The following is an 18,127-nucleotide window of genomic DNA, read 5'->3' on the forward strand; positions in this document are numbered from 1 at the left end:
AAAGGTAGCAGTATTATTTCTTTCTTTTTATGCACTGTAGAGAGAGAACATGTGTAGATATTTAGTATCAATATTTGAAACAAGATTTATGTATATGTGTTAGATAAGATCAAGTGAATTTAAAATTTTTAAGTTTACATTTTTTAGATTAAATCTACAAAAATTTTAAACTCACTTGATCTTATCTTCCTAAATTTTGGTTGAAGTTATTCTCATATTGAAGTAGCATATGAAAAGATAATCCAATTAGCCACCTATGAAAAGCATGCACTAAAAGCCTTGGCGTTGAATATGTAAAGAATATTTGTCCCTTAATATATATATATAATATCCCAAGAAGCAAAGCAAAATTTGTAGGGAATACTTGTCCCTTAATATATATAATATGACAGAGAATATTTGTGCAGGAAATATTGTAGAGAAGCATACAAGGGATACTTTCAAATGCTTGTTTCCTTCATTCATGTGAATGTACAACAAACTTTTGCAATTATTTGCAATAGTGTTCCCGTAAAGATCATATTATATATAGTATAGATATATAACATATAAGAGTTAATATATATAGTACATAAGAGAGTTAACATATTTAGCACAAATTTGCACGAAGAAAATTTAGTGACCAATCGACCAACGATGAAACTTGTTGGATTTGCAACGGCGAAGTAATGACATGACGATAGGTGAAGTTTCCATATAAAACAAAAGCATAATTGTATTGTACCAAATTTAATTTAATCTGAATTCAATTAAGTAATTCAATGTAAATTACAAATACCAATTAAATTTAATTCGATCTGTAATTCAATGTAAATTATTAATTAAGTAAATGTAAATCTTGATTCAATCTTAAAATATTGTTAATTAGCTAATTGTTGCAATTTTAAATTGAATTTTTTTCATGAGAAAAAAATGAAATAACCTAGAAAAGGTTGGCAAGGCTAAATGCCAACCTTTTCCCAGTTTGTTTCATTTTTTCAAATGTTACTCAGGCAAAAATTCATTTTACTTGTCACTTATCCATTTTTTTAAATGTTACTCATGAAAAAATTTATTTTAATAATGCTAATTCCAGTTTTTTATATTCAAATGTTACATTAGTTAATACGAACCATGTTAATTTAATAATGATAATTCTATTTATTTGATTAATCTTTGAATAAAAATAATTGTCTTTCATTAACCTTTCATTAATGTAATTAATGAATTAATATATTTTACAGGATTTGCAATCAATTACCAGAAGGGGGTATATAGGTTCTATGATGCATATAGATTTCGAGTGCACATGTCGCTTCGGACAAAGATGGACATCGTGACTATAATTAGGAATAAACTCACATTTACTAAGAGAGCTATTTTCTGAACAACCTATTTTGGACACTTATTAGATTTGATAGAGCCATGGTTTAATGTCGTTTTTATAAAATCAATGTTACTTCATATGATTAACCATGGAAACTCAAATAGAGAAATGTGGTTCAGAATAAATGGTGTTGAGTTTCGATTCAGCCCTATGGAGTTTGTGCTAATCACTGGTCTAATTTTTGGAGAGGACATGTACATGTCTAACTATGTTGATTGCGTGGGGACATCTCAACTGAGAGAAGAATACTTCTCGAACATTCATAGGTTGTTATCCCATGAAGAGATTGAGCACGTAGTTGGTGATCAAATTTAGGGAGATAATGACAATGACATATTGAAGTTTGCGATATTTTATTATGCATTTACAGGATTATTTAGGACGGACAATAGAACAAAAATATCTGATAGTTTTTTGCATTTAGCAGATAATCTAGATGCATTTAGTCAATACCCATGGGGGACTGTGACATAGAATAAAAAGTTGAATCGATATGAAAAGGTATCCATAACAAATATCAATCTTGTGTTGAACACTACTTGTCTTACACAAGTCCACTCTCATTTCTTAGTTACAATATTTTAGGATACTCAATTGCTTTCTAGGTAAGTATCGCATAATGAATAAAGTTAACATTCATCCCGATGATTGTAAATACTAACCATAAATGTTATATATTATACAATATTAGATTTATGAGATGATTCACAATCTATCGCCTTATGTTCGTCTAGAAGCAAATGATCAAATCTCTCATATCCTGAAGTAAAAGACAATTGTACTACTGACCTAGGATGACATATTGATACTTTGGGACACTCCTTCAGTAACTTGCTCATTGATAGATTTATATTTTATTATTCCATCTATTATTTTATTAATTTTTATAAAATTCCTTCATGTTCCAAGAAGGGATTACAACTACATTACATCTGACTGAAACTGAGCACAACTCTGAATGGTTCATTTAGGCTTTAGAGTTTATGGGAGAATAGGCACCACCTGCATCATCAAATGATGGGTTTATATAATTAAACAATAATAATGATACTCCACCGATTCGTCCTGTTGCCTTTTAGACAGCCTCTAGAGGGTCTTTATGGTCCTCAACTGTTAGGTCATAAGTTTCCCATGTCCCTATGGCATCCCTGCTAGTACAAGATTTCCCTACCTGTATGGCCAACCCTCAAGTCTCTACCGTTTTTGTAAAGATATCTTTATCATGAGGGCCCTGACTCGTTCTTCTTGGGACATCTTTATTAGAAAGACATCCCTTCTACGAGTGTCATCCTCTTGCACTATGTACCCCTAAGAGTCACATAGGGCCTCTAATCATATATGTGTATCCCTTCTATAGATGTCTATCTCTCACACCTCCCATCTTTGAAAGTATTAGAGGGACGAGCTTACAAGACACTCAATTCACGGGATATCGTATATGTAACATCCCTCCCTAGTAGTACTACCCACCGAAGGAGAAATATTACGAATTAATATTCGTAGCGTCTATTTTTTTTTCTTTTTAAAAATACTTTACAATAAACGCATCATTAAAAGTGTTTAGGAAGTATTTCAAGAAAACTAAAAATCTAGAAGCGAACAAAGGATGTATATACTCATATGAAGACTCATCTGAAAGTATCTGAAAATAAGGAGTAATCATATATAACTGTACCATAATCTCAAAAAGTCAAAAGTCGATAAAAATATGTCACTGTATGCATGTAATATAAACCAGAGATAACCTGCTCCAGTCGGATCTACCTACGCTGACCTGACCCTGCCTCGCAGCTACCTCGATCACCTGTACCTGCAATCAGGAAAGAAAAGGGAGTGAGTGATAAGAACACTCAGTAAGGGGAAAGAATCAAGTAAACTATCCTCTTTTTTCCTGTTCTAACTCACTTTTGGGACTTAACCTCACATCTTAACATTTATAAGAGATTGAAGGGATAATTTAGTTCGCTCTTTACTATTTGGGTCATACTTTGTCCCATCTGGTGTCTATTTAATACTTTCTGGAAGCTAACTATAGGGATTTGATACTTTTCTAAGCTCAAGCTCTTTTTCTTTCACTACACTATTTCTGAATCTGAATTGAGCTCTACTGCGAGCAGACCCTACTAGGGGTCTATGTCCTACTACGGACGTGTCCTACTGCGGACGTGCCCAACTGCGGGCGATGTAGTGTAAAGTGCCCCCTCATAGTTTATAGCATGCATGCGGGTCTTATATCTTACTAATTTTGCTTCCATTTAAATTTATTCATAACGCACCAGACATTACTCTTGGGACGACCCCTAAATCTTGAGCCCCAAATTCTTTTTCTTGTTTTTCTTTCTTTTTCTTTTCTTCTTTTCTTTCCTTTCCTTTCCTTTCCCTTCCTTTTTTTCCTTCTTCCTTTTCTTTCTTTCTTTCTATCTTTCCTTCTTTCTTTCTTGCCCAGAATTATGAAATACTGTTCACAGAACAGTCATTTAACAGGGCAGCCTTCTTTTTCATACAATTTAACATCCCAAACGGTTCCTAATTCATACAAGCTATATATCGTTGAAAAGAGGATTCAAAGATCTTTCCAACGAACTATAATAATACTCATAATTCAATAGATAAGACAGTCAAAACGTGAGCTAAACTCAGTGATAAAATTACGACATACTGTTCACAGAACAGACATTTAGCAGGGCAGCATTCTTTTCATACGATTTAACAGCCCAAACGGTTTCTATTTCATACAAACTTTATATCGTTGAAAAGAGGATTCAAATATCTTTCCAACAAGCTATAATAGCACTCATAATTCATTCAATCAGGCAGTCAAAACAGCAGATAAAGTCAATGGCAAAAACTGCCTCCCCTGTTTATTTGATAAAGCAGTCCTTTCGGTTTATACAATCTTTAACAGTCCAAATGATCTCTAATTCATACAAGCTATATATCATTGGAAAGATCATTCAAAGAGCTTTCCAACAAGATATAATAGGACTCATAATTCATCAAATAAGGCAGCCAAAACATGGGACGAACGCAGTGGCAAAAACTGTAAATATTATGCAACTTTCTGCCATGAACAAAATCACATACATAGACATCCCAAATGGCAAAACAATATTCCTCAACATCAAAATCAACATTTATAACATAGATCTAAGGAACCAAAAGCCTAAAACATGTGACATATCAAGGAGGAAACCCCTTACCTTATTTCAAGCCAAATCTTTGTAAGTTGGCTTCCTCCTCTTTGTTTTGCTTCCTTTATCACCAAGATCACTTTAAATCAATACCAAAACACACTAACATATTCATATAACATGCATATAAACATAGATGAAAGGAGAAGGAAGAAGATCTTTGGTTACCAAAGTTTCCAAGTGCTTCCTTTTCTTTTCTTTTCTTTCTTCTCTTCCAAACTCCTTCCAATCCTTCCTTATTTTCTTCAAGAAAGCAAAGAAAAGTATGAAGAATGTGGCTGCTGGAGTATGAACGAAAAATGATGGAAAAGTCTTGGTTTTGCCTTTTGTTTTTCCCCCTTGATCTTATCTCCTTCTCTTTTTCTTTCCCCTTTTTGACTTTTTGCATTTATATATATATATATATATATATATATATATATATATATATATATATATGTATATAAAAAAAAACACACCCATACATATATATATTTAAAATGAGAAAAATCTCAAAACAGGGTCAAAAGACATAATTGCCCCTGAAATATACCTGAGGGTATTACAGTATAATGGTGTATCATATGACTATCTTCAACAAATCTTAATAGAACATGGAAGAGGTATCAACTCTTAGATGTAGCGGTAATTGGACCACCACGCTACAATGATGAACGCAGAGTGAAAGCAACATGTATCGACAATTCGTGGAAAGATATAGTGGCAAACATCGATGCTTTGAGGGGAGATGCAAGAACAGTGACAGTAACAAGCATCAATGTTTCATTGGGCGCTAGAAGAGTGGTGGTAGTAATAGGCATTGATATTTCGTAAGGAGCTGCAAGAGTAGTGGCAACAATAGACATCGATGTTTCGTGGGGATATGCAAACGTAGTGGCAACAACAAGCATTGATGTTTCATAGGGAGATGCAAGAGCAATGTCAATAGTAGGCATTGATGTTTCGAGGGGAGATACAAGAACTACAATCATTGTTAAATAATTGAATTACGAGACTTGAGGATTCCTATGTTCAAGTATCATGATCAGTATAGGTTATTATCCATTATACTTTTTTTTTATTTCAATTAATTATGTATAAAATAATGAAAAAAATAATTTTTTTTTCCAATTGGATGACTCATTGAACGATGATGTTCAACAATAAGAGCAGGACTAACCGACAACTATTCAGAAGCCGATGACAACCAAAAAAGTGTTAACATTCAGACGTGTGCTATGAAAAGGAAAACAGTTGGTAAGTTCATTCATAGATCTAATGAAGCAAAAAAGAACAAACAACCTGTACCTGAGGATTGTCCTCTAGACTCGCGATAGGTTGAGGCCTACTCAAAGTTCTTATTATAGTACCACCATGGGTCAGATAATGGCAGTCGATGTGTCTTCCTTGAAGGACCAACCGGAATGACAACTTATGTGAGCAAACCATAGTGGACCCAAATTGTAACTTTGAAATGAAGAGAATCACAGTTAGCTCACACAAACAACCAATGCTTTGATACGAAACTGATGCGTACAACCATGCATGAGTAATAAATCCAAAAGGGGTGAGCTAGAAAATACTATTCACTCCAAATTGCACTACTTTACAATTTTTTCAAATTAAGCCCCAAATGCAACACCAATGCAACCAAGTTTTATACACACGTATTTATAACACATTAAACTATCATATTACCAAGTGATGTACAAATATTGATCAAGGTAAGACAATAGAAAATGAAAGAAAACGACAGTGGTAATTCTGTAATTTTTTATGCAACTCTTTGTCAAGTCAAGGAAAGCAATACATACACACACTAAAATAGCACCAAATTGGAATAAGCAGGGCATAAAAGATAAATCCACCAATCTTGGAACCTCACAAGAGAATGAGATAAAGGAATTGAATAGAATGGAAGAAAACAGAAAAAAAAAAAAAAAAAACTCAAAAGGGCCCCAGAGGGGCTGGCATTAATGTTAACTTGTTCTTCGTCTGAAATTTTTATAGACCTGAATTTTATTATTTTATAACCGTCAATACAACATTAAACAACATTATAACAACTTTAAACAATAGAAACAATATGAAATAACAGTATTAAACAATCTAATAATATGAAATCACAATAAAATTAAATTTTACATGAAGTCATGAACATGAATCTACTATACATTATTTCATTTTCAATTGTTTATAAAGAAATCACAAAATATATGGGCTTGAATCAAGACTGACCTAAATGTGGATGATTTTGCTGTGAAATCTTTGCAATAAATTTTAATTCTCTAAATAAATTTAACAATTTTCGTCTCTCCTTCCCTTATTTCCAAGTTAAATCCTTTATAATGGATTTCTCATGGGTTTTATTGTTCAATTACGTGTCTTCTCTATTGAAGAATTTTTTTCATACTGTAGAGATTTCTTTCTTACTTGAAGGCTGAGGAAAAAGAGAGAGGTGATATTCTCTCTTTCTATATGAATTACATCAACGGGGGTATTTTGAAAAATAAAATACTATTGTGGTATTTTCATTTAGGCTTTGAAATGAGTGATATATATATATACACAGTTTAAAAAAGGGTAGAAATTTTAATTTCCCTTATATCTCTGGTTTACGTAAGTTATTAAGATTTAAAACATCAAAAAAGGTATGTGGCATAGCTTTTAGAACTAGAAATAGATCCCATTAGAAACTTCATTCATGACACTTATGTGCATCAGTAAGAAGTAACTTAGAAAAAAGAAAAATAAAAAAACTGAAAACCATGGAGGAAAGATATTTGCATTCATTTTTGTTTTGCAAATATTTTTTGATATGACCTTATACTTACTTGCTCACTGGATTCTCTTTTTGGACTTGAGGTTGATCTTTTAGGGGATGAGTGGATGCACTTTTGAGCCTCCCAGAGAAAATATATATAGTACTTGATCATTATTCTCCAATATTGCAACAGTGTCTCAAGGCAAGTTTCTTTTCATGTTTTGAGATATATAGGCATAGTTCTTAAAAAGAAAGAAAAAGGTTACTGCTTTTAACCCCATGCCATGCATATAAATCTTGTTAACACTATCAATGGGATAACAACTTACATGATGATGTATCAACTCTTTTTGTTTTGAGATGATGTTTCTTATGGTAGCTTGCTTAATTTCGACAGATTATTGGGTGGAGAATCTACAAAACCAGCTTCATCTGCTATTCCATACGATAACTTTTCGAAATCTACTAGCATGTCACCAACAATTGTCCCAGAAATTTGGATCTAGAGAGGTTAGTGTTTGTGGCATTAGAGTTGTGTCATATTCATTTGTTATGAAGTCAAGGATGCTTACGGTCTCCTCTGAACCAGAATTGATGGTTGTTATTGACTAATTGGACCATCGCTAGTCAATAACAATGGTTCTAATTCATTTGAAAGTCATTTTTAAAGTTGGACTAGATTGGACTGTACTATTAAAACAATTCGATCGAATTAAACTAGTTTGACCTTGTTTGTATAAAAAAAATCAATTTTAAAAAAATTCAATACTGAGACTGATTTAATCTATCAATTTTGAGTATTTATATAGTCAAATTAAGGTTATTTTTTATATTAAAATAATTCATATTATATATTTTATAATAAATTATTTTAAATATCATTTTTAAATAATTAATTAGTTGAATCGCATTGCTCCTCTATCGGATCGAATATCAGATTGATATTCGATCCGATTTAAAAAAAATTGTTTAGAGGGACATTGAATCTGTTTTTATATTGCCTTTCAATTTCATAAGAGATTTCATGCAATTTGAGAGTGATTTTCCATTTCCAAAGAAGATTTGAGTAAAACTATATATATTTAGAAATAATAAACTATATACATGTATAATTTTGTCTGCAATTCAAAATTAACAATAACTCATCATTGGGGATAATTTAGTAGACATATCAATAGGATTAGACCAACTCGCGACATGACTAAAGCCCTATTATTTTTTGGCACAACCAATTGGGATGACAGTTGTGTTAGGGCCTTGGTAAAAATTTATTAGGAGTTTATTAAATATTAAAAAAATTATAATTCGACAAACTAATTAGCAAAAACATGCAAGATACTCGACCAAAAACTCACAAAGAGATGACTGAAGAAATTTTGGATTATATCACAAACCCTCTAATTTCAATAGGTCAATCTAGCTCGTTAGGTCTGACAAATGACATATTTATGTTTGATATAACTTTTAGGTACAATGAATCACATCATAAACTATTGTCATCCTTATAATTCAGTATTCATCGTTAACGCAAGTTAGTATTTAGATTTAACTATGATTTAGAGTGGATTTGATGCCCGTTCCAAGTTCTCCGGTCGGAGGGTGAGGGAAGTCAGGCTGAAAATTAGACATGGAGGGATTTAAGAGAATAATTAATTAATAAAAAATATAGCGATGATGGGAAGCACAGTGTCAAGAGATTCAGAAGGTAAACCAATTAATTAAAATTATAAATATAAAAATGAAAGGACAATAATTAATAGTGGATGCATGCACGCACGATCCGGTGAATGGGTACTTGCAGTACGGAATTGGCTACCTAGTCAACAGCACTACGTCTTTTAAACAAATTTACTTCACACTCCAAATTTTTATATTACCAACCACTCCCTACATGTTTCTAAAACCTCAAAAATTCCCCAATACCAACAGCCACTTGTCAATCAATGTTTTTAAGCTAAGATCGGATTTTGACAGGATCAAAAGGTTACTCTATTTGTTGATTGATTTGATCAATAAGGGTGGATTATTAATGTCGATATGATATAATTAAAATTTTAAAATCTCATGATAATGACAAAAAAATTGTCAAATCTATTTGATTTATCAATTGATTTATCCAATTCAATTTCAAGTCAATATAATTTAATGGCTAAAATGTGTTTTAACCATATCTCGAATAAATTTTATCATTGATTCTTGGGTTGATCAACTAATACACTCCAAGGTTTGAAACACTATCGTCAATGCTGCAAAACTACCTAGTTTTTCGGGTTAATAAAATTTACCCCCATATAATCAAAACAAAGACATATATATATATATATATATATATATATATATATATATATATATAAGGTCGATTTCTATAGAATGACCTTTTTGGGCCTTCAAATTTTAAAATAATCAACTTTAGATGACACCAAGAAAAATAAAAGGATTTATATATATTTTTAGTTAACCAATAAATCCTCATATATTAACAAACAATAAAATTATGTACAAAATTTTTATGTATAAATAATAATTTATCATTATGTGATTAGATATTATTTTATCTTTAATTTTTAATTATCTAATCACATAATAATACATCGTTATTTATACATAAAAATTATATATATAGTACTACTTATTAACAAATGCTAATAATGGGTATATTTCTAGAGACCTTATTACCCTTCAAAGGTAAAAATACAAAAAATAAAAAATAAAAAAATAAAAAACTTTCTAAGTGGATAACACCACAAAGATTGAAGGATTATATGTGCATTATTTGTTTAAACCCCAGCAAAATTAATCTTGAACTTCAAATTAATTAAGTTCTTTTATCCCAAGTAGAGATGTCAGTGGCTGGATTGGTTTTGGCATGGCTCCGATGGCCTAAGTCCTACATAGTTGTAGGTCTTTGAGCCAGACCAACCCAAAAATGCATAAGGCCCATGGTTCGACCCTATGTACCCGACTCGTTTAAACAAATTTTTTAATTTTTTTAATAAAAAAGTTTAAATATAAATTATTTTTCAATTATTAAAACCAATAACAATATCTCAAATATTTCATTGACAATCTCTTACTTGTTGAGAAGGAATACAATAGTTACATAATAAAAATATTATAATATAGTACAAATAAATTAATTTACATAATATAAAATTACAAATATAAATATGATATATATATATCATCCATCTACTCGTCCTCAATGTCCAAATTATTAAATTTTTAGAAGATATCTTCTACAATCTTATTATGAAATTTGAAATCAATTTTGACCCAAATTTTCATATACATGATCGTTTTGACTATGTTTGAGTATAAATTAGATTGTCTATCATTTAGCATGCATCCACCTGCACTAAAAATAAAATTTGATACTACAGTTGACACCAGAAAGGTTAGTAGATCTTGGGCTATGACAACAAGCACAAGAAAAATTTTTGCCTTTTTTATCCACCATCCTAAAATATTTAATTTCTCAGCACTATATCATTGAACAATTTTTGGATAATGTTCAATATTGATATAATCATAAAACTCACCATAATTTGTCCTCTAACCCATGACCTGCTTACATTTGTGTAGAAGCGACCATATGCATGACTTTTTTCTGTTTGAACTACTGAAACTTACCATTGTTCTAAACTTTATCCATCTCTTTTATATTTTAATTCATAAATACTATACATTTTCAATAAATATTTTTTTAATATTGTTTATGTAATTAACAATATTGGTAATTAACAAATTATCATTAATAGTATCAAATAAATTTTTTACTTCTAATATTTTTACCTTAGGATCTAAGATAGGGGCAACAACATAAAGTAAAGAGATTTCATTAGAACCATAACAATCTCCCAATTATGATCTGTAAAAAAAAAAATGTTCCGAATCTTTTAGTTAGATATTGAATAACTGTGTTATAAATATTTTATGCTCTTCGCATACTTTTAATATGGAGTATGTTGAATTATACCTAGTTTTAATATCTGCTTTTAATTTTTTTCGTCTTAACCCCATTAATTTACATAATTTATGATATGTTTGTATCTATGATGAGGATGATGAAATATATGCAATGACTTGTCTAATTGTTGATATCTCATTTTTAGTCATACTCAAATCATCTTAAGTTATTAAATTAATAATATAACACACATTTAATATGAAATAATTTTCCATCAAATGAAATAGGTATATGATTAAACATTAATTCAATAACTCTGTCATTATTTTTTGCATTATTAAAAGTCATTATAAAAATAGAATTATTAATTTTATATTCATAAAATTTTTTTGCTAATAATCTATAGATTGTAAAACTATTATACGAATATTCTAAATTTCTAAATATAATAATTTTTTTTCACAACTGTCAATCATAATTAATGTAAAGAACAGTTGCATATAGGTACCCTATGTATTGATTTGTAGTTATTTATAAATCTGAAAAAATTAAAATTACACTATTAAAATTATTAAGTTCTCCAATAACTTTTAATTTTATTAATTCATAATTTTTAAGAATATGACCTAAGAGTTGATTTATGAATTCTTTTAATGCGAGTTGAACACTATTTTATATCATCTATTCTAAAATTTTATCTTCAACGTAAGAAAAAGATTGGTTAGAAGCAACAATATACGTGACCATGTAATCTTGCATTTTTATTTGATTGTACGTGAAAGTGGATATCTCTCTCATGTGTTTGGAATTGCTTGGATCTCCTACTGCATTAGCATCGGACCAACGCATCGTGATCAAGTGAAGATAATTTGTTTTTGCCTTCTGAACTCGTGTAGAATTGTTTTACAATAAGTAGTAATATATCAGGAAAGATGTCCCCATGCCACCCAAACTTCCACATGCCAAACATGAACCGCAATATTTGCACATTGTTCAACGAATTACTTTTCCTTCGATTATTTTCTATATTTGATCAAAGTGATCTCACACCATAGACTTTGGCTTTCTTTTGGTCTTTGTTGAACATGTAGCTATCTTACTTTCACCTGTTGGTACTCCACCTATTCCACTTTGATCATCAATAATATCATCAACGCTAGTATAATAATATTTAAATAAATTGAATTCATTTGACCCTAGATTCATTTGTAAAATATTTTTGATAAATTAAATTATAACAAACAAATTATAATTGATTGACAAAACTGAAATGAAAAGGAAATTATAAATACATAAATTTATTATTTGCAAATTCAGAGTATTTCAGAATAAGAGTTGACAAGAGAATATGAGATTGAGAATTGTGAGTGTGAGTGTATATGAAATTTGAAAAGTGGAGAGGGTTTATATAAGAAATTTAAAATGGAAAAAAAATTTGCCAAACAATTACTAGCAGACTTAACAACTACTGCCAATAGCTGTTGTGACTTATGGCAGAAGCCAGAATGACTTCTACCACAACAAAAGTCCCTATGGCTTCTATTAGAAATTTAATATTTTTTATTTTTTTAGTTTAGTGAACAATGCACAAATCAAGCCGTGAGCCTAATGCCCAAGCCCAAGGCCCATAGGCCTCACATGAACTATTACAATAGCAAGTTGTGCCCTTTTAGGTCAGACCATTTGCCATGTTTAATCCTAAGGGAGTAGTGTTAGATTTGAATCGAGTCAATTTGGTTTAGTTAGATGTTTGATTTGATTCAAATCAAATTTAACTTAAAATTTCACTTTAGTAGTTTGCGTAAGCTTAAATCACACTGCAACTCGAGCTCTATCAGTAATACTATTTATTTTATTGATGATCTTTTATAGCATCTTTGATAAGCTCAAATGAGCTTGAGTTAGTTATTTAGGATTCGAATCAAACTTGAGCTTGAGTTCAAGCTAACTACTGAACTAAGTTCGAATCCAACTCTATAAGGTAGAATCAACAATTTCCTTACCAATTTTATGAATGCATTTAGAGTTTTAAGTTATCATCATAACTAAATCACTTAAATTTCAAATATTATATATCAAATTGATATTAATGTACAGGGGTACTGGTTTAGGTTTTTTAATACTATAAAACTATAAGTGTCTAATTAGATGCCTATATTATGTAATATATAGAATTGATTGATTTTGAATTAAGAAAAAAATAACATTCAGTTATATAATGACATATCATTTGAGTATATAATTGAGTGCTCAAAACTGAGCACATATAAAACTACTCTTTTCAACAACTGAAAAGACTAACCTACTATTATGAGATATTATTTATTCATTTCATTTCTACATTATTTGAGTTGATGACACTAGCCATAATCCATTAGAGTAAACAATTTAACATATTGAAGTTGGGATTCTTTTTATTTTTTATTTTTTAATAATTTAAACAAACTAGTCAATTTACCCATGGTTTACTAGTTCGGTGGTGGAGCTCTATCCTAAAAAACCTTACATTATAATTTTCAAAGAGTTTGGGTAACAACATTTGTTGTGTTTGTTTGTCATTGCATCAAATTGTAAAGGATCAAGTTGTAATTTTTCCTTTTATTTGTTAATTTGTTCCAATAATTATTTGGAGATAGATTCAAATCAAATTAATTTAAACTTAATTATTAATTTAGCTCTAACAAGTTTGGTTTAATTGTGAGGATTTGTATTATCGAACTTAATTCTTTTAAACCAAATCAAACTTAAACTGATTCAAATTCAAACTCAATTTAAATAAATACATAGGAGTTAAGTGTCTATTTCACAACCCTTTGCATTGTATGTGATTATATCAAGCCTCAAAGGGTTAAAGGTCTGAACCTTACTGTTTCAACTTTTTTTGTGGATATAATACAAGCAAATTTTAGGGGTGTCAATATGATACTTACAAACACTCGGTGCAAATGGCAAAGAGCCAAAAGGGTAGTTTGGGAATAAGAAAACAATAATTGCTTTGCAGCTCAGGTCTGGGGCAAATGCAGGTGACCCACCGAGCAAAGCAAAATAATGCTGCCCCATCACTCACTGGCACCAACGCGGCAGCAACTGCTAATTTATATTTTAATTCAATGTGAATTGTAACAGACAGACAAAAACAACAGTTACATTTTAGTATGAATTAAAGTAAGTACATTAAATGAACGCAACTTAATATTGTGTCAGAAACTTCTGGCTGATTTTGTGATGTAAAAAAGAAAAATTCATGCACAAAACGGGTAAAAGCACATTGAAATGAACCTTTACAATCTGTTTCCAACAGCCACCCCTGTTCTGCTTTCCTTCTAAAAGATAAGTTGATAACCCTTATCATAATTTTCAGTAACTCTTTATTTTTTAAGTTTCCTCAAGTGGGTTTAGTTTTTTTCTTCTCAGATCTGGGTTTTTTGTCGGAGATTGGTTGATTCGTGAAAAAGTTTCAGGTGGGTTTTTGTTTATTTTATGAATTTGTTTGGTGGACATTTGGATATAAAGTTTTGATCTTCTTCAAGCATTTTGTAAGTGTTGTTCCTTGTTGAATGTCGTTTGCTTATATTGTCATTCAATTGGGATTTTATATTGAGAAAGTGTAGTGATGGAGAAGAAACAATGCAGGGAAGTAGTGAGTTTATTTTTTGTGGTGATGATATTTGTGTTTATAACTACTGGTGAAGCTCAAGCTCAGCCTTTTCTGATAAATTGTGGTGGTAATTCTACTGTTAGTATAGATGGTAGAAAATGGATTGGTGATTTGGCCCCTAATAACAATCTCACTCTTAGTTCTACTGGTATGGCCGCCACTGCTAGCTCATTGAGTGGTGATTCAATCTATGAGCCAATTTACAAATCTGCTAGAGTTTTCACAGATGGATTGAACTATACGGTTGAAGTGATTCCCGGCAACTATATTGTTAGGCTCCATTTCTGTCCCTTCACCTTTGACAATATGAATATCAATGATTCATCGTTTGGTGTTGTGGCGAATGGCCTAAAATTGTTGACTCAGTTGAGTGTACCTGGTGAAATTGCACACAAGAACTTGTACTTACAAAGTTCAGGTGGCAATGGAAGTTCATTCTCTTTGATTAAGGAGTATGTACTGGGGATCAATTTGGATGTGCTTGTGATTGAGTTAATCCCCAGTGAAGGATCTTTTGGGTTTGTAAACGCCATAGAGATTGTCCCTGTGGGAGATAGGCTTTTCGCAGATGCAATTCGGAGAGTGGGTGGAAATGACATGAATTTAAATTTGAGTGGTCAAGGGATTGAAACCATGTATAGGTTAAACGTTGGGGGTCCTGAGATCAAACCCAATCAGGATTCAGATCTTTGGAGAATGTGGGAGGTTGATTCCAGCTACATGATCACAGCAAATGCTGGGGTCGAAATCCGTAACAGTTCTAACATTACCTATGCCTCTATGAACGATTCTTCGCTGGCTCCTCTCCTTGTTTATGAAACCGCAAGAAGCATGTCCAACACTGAAGTCTTAGAAAAGAGGTTCAACATGTCATGGAAATTTGAAGTACATCCAGATTTTGACTACTTAGTTCGGTTACATTTTTGTGAGCTGGTCTATGATAGTGCAAAAGATAGGATTTTCAGAATCTACATAAACAACAGGACTGCAGCAAATACTTTTGATGTCTATGTGAAGGCAGGGGGAAAGAACAGAGCATATCATCAAGATTACTTTGATGTTGTGTCTTCTAAGACTGACACACTTTGGATTCAATTGGGTCCTGACACTGCAGCTGGTGCTTCGGGAACTGATGCTCTCTTGAATGGGCTTGAGATATTCAAGCTGAGCCGAAATGGGAATCTTGCATATGTAGAAAAGTATGATTCTTCAGGAAATTCAGTTGGCCATTCAAAGAGTTGGATACTTTGGGTGGTAACTGGAGCAGGCATAGCCTCTGTTGCCATTCTTGCAGTTGCATTTACTCTCGTCTTCTATATCTGCAAAAACCAGGGAGAAAAACCTATTGACATGAAAAACAACTCTACTGGATGGAGGCTACTGTTCCTTCACAGAGGCATTGTAAATAGCAGTGCTAATGCCAAAGGAATGGGAAGCCAAAATCCGAATGGATCTACAGCCTCTACCAGGTCTGGCAAGCGGTTTACATTGGCAGAGATTCGTGCAGCGACAAATAATTTTGATGAAAGTTTAGTGATTGGAGTGGGAGGTTTTGGCAAGGTGTACAAAGGAGAGATCGAAGATGGCTCCCTTGCAGCAATTAAACGTGCAAACCCTCAGTCTGAACAAGGGCTGGCTGAATTTGAAACAGAGATTGAAATGCTTTCAAAGCTCAGGCATAGACATTTGGTGTCCTTGATTGGGTTCTGTGAAGAACAGGATGAGATGATTTTGGTCTATGAGTATATGGCAAATGGGACTCTTAGAAGCCATCTATTTGGGAGTGATCTTCCTCCTTTAACTTGGAAGCAGAGATTAGATGTATGCATCGGTGCTGCACGGGGACTCCATTACCTCCATACAGGAGCAGAGAGAGGGATAATCCACAGGGATGTTAAGACAACCAACATCCTGTTAGATGAGAACTTTGTCGCAAAGATGTCTGATTTTGGGTTGTCAAAAACTGGTCCTTCCATGGAGCACACCCATGTCAGTACTGCAGTGAAAGGAAGTTTTGGATATCTTGATCCTGAATATTTCAGGAGGCAACACTTGACTGAGAAATCGGATGTCTACTCATTCGGTGTGGTGTTATTTGAAGTCATTTGTGCTCGAGCTGTCATAAATCCAACCTTGCCAAAAGATCAGATCAATCTTGCAGAATGGGCAATGAAATGGCAGAGGCAAAGATCACTCCAAACCATCATTGATCCACGTCTCAAAGGAAATTATTCTCCAGAGTCATTGGAAAAGTTTGGGGAGATAGCCGAAAAATGTCTTGTTGATGAAGGAAAGAACCGCCCCACGATGGGGGAAGTTTTGTGGCACTTAGAGTATGTCTTGCAACTGCACGAAGCTTGGATGCATGCCATCGATCGAGAAAATTCGTTTTCAAGTAGTCAGGATTTATGGGAGCTGGAAGTAGAAGACACAGATATCAAAAATGGCAAAGAAATTACAAGTCTAGAGTGAAGATATAGCAATATGAGAGGTGGATTTTGCAGTGAACATGAATTAGTGTGTTTAAAGCTGCAGTCTTAAACATTTCTAATTTCTTTATACTTGTGAAATGAATTTAATGTGAATTTTTTGAATTCTTGTTGTAATATCTTAATTGAGAGGGGATTGTTCCAATTTTTATTCTTTGTAATATACGCATTGGTTACAGTCCTCAGTTTTATGACTGTGGAGGCATATCTTGTTTATTAGCTATATACAGTTTCTTGATTTTATATATTTTCCCCTACCCTTTTACAATCCTTCAATGTGAACTGGAGCTTCATTATGCAATTTACACTTTAATTGAAAAAAGATTCAGTAGTTGGGTAATTAATTGTTGCATCGTTCATAGAGTTAGGAGCTCAGATTTCTTAATTTTCTATATACCTACTAGATCCTCAGGCTTTTTGTTTTATTTTATTTATTTTTCTTTTTGCAATCTAACTAAGCAATTACATAAAGATTTCTTTCCTTCAGTTGGCTCTTAAATAGATTCTTCTCTGGCACAAGTGGATTCGAGATGAGTCGAATCTAAATAAGGGTGAGTTTAAGCTCGAATCCTAATATGCATTAACCCTTAGGATTTCCAAACACTAGTGATTTCTTGATAATTGAAGAGTGGTTAGAGGTAATAGTAGTGTCATGTCATTGCTCGTAATGTATAATCAAGAAAAAGTTAAGTATGCAAGCTACCTATTGGAGGGAGATATCAGGGTGTGGTAGAGGATCACCATAAAGACAAATGAGGTGACAAGTATTACAT

At 32.1% G+C, this 18,127-nt stretch overlaps 1 protein-coding gene across 1 annotated transcript; it reads left to right on the forward strand.

Annotated features, from left to right (window-relative positions):
* Window positions 1-14,350: 14,350 nt before the first annotated feature.
* Window positions 14,351-17,599, forward strand: LOC123205272 (probable receptor-like protein kinase At1g30570). The gene has a single exon (XM_044622191.1). The coding sequence runs from the start codon at window positions 14,821-14,823 to the stop codon at window positions 17,335-17,337; it is 2,517 nt and encodes an 838-aa protein (XP_044478126.1). The 5' UTR covers window positions 14,351-14,820; the 3' UTR covers window positions 17,338-17,599.
* Window positions 17,600-18,127: the final 528 nt, after the last annotated feature.

The sequence above is a fragment of the Mangifera indica genome, unplaced genomic scaffold (genome assembly GCF_011075055.1).
Source record: "Mangifera indica cultivar Alphonso unplaced genomic scaffold, CATAS_Mindica_2.1 Un_0003, whole genome shotgun sequence".
Lineage (NCBI taxonomy): Eukaryota > Viridiplantae > Streptophyta > Magnoliopsida > Sapindales > Anacardiaceae > Mangifera > Mangifera indica.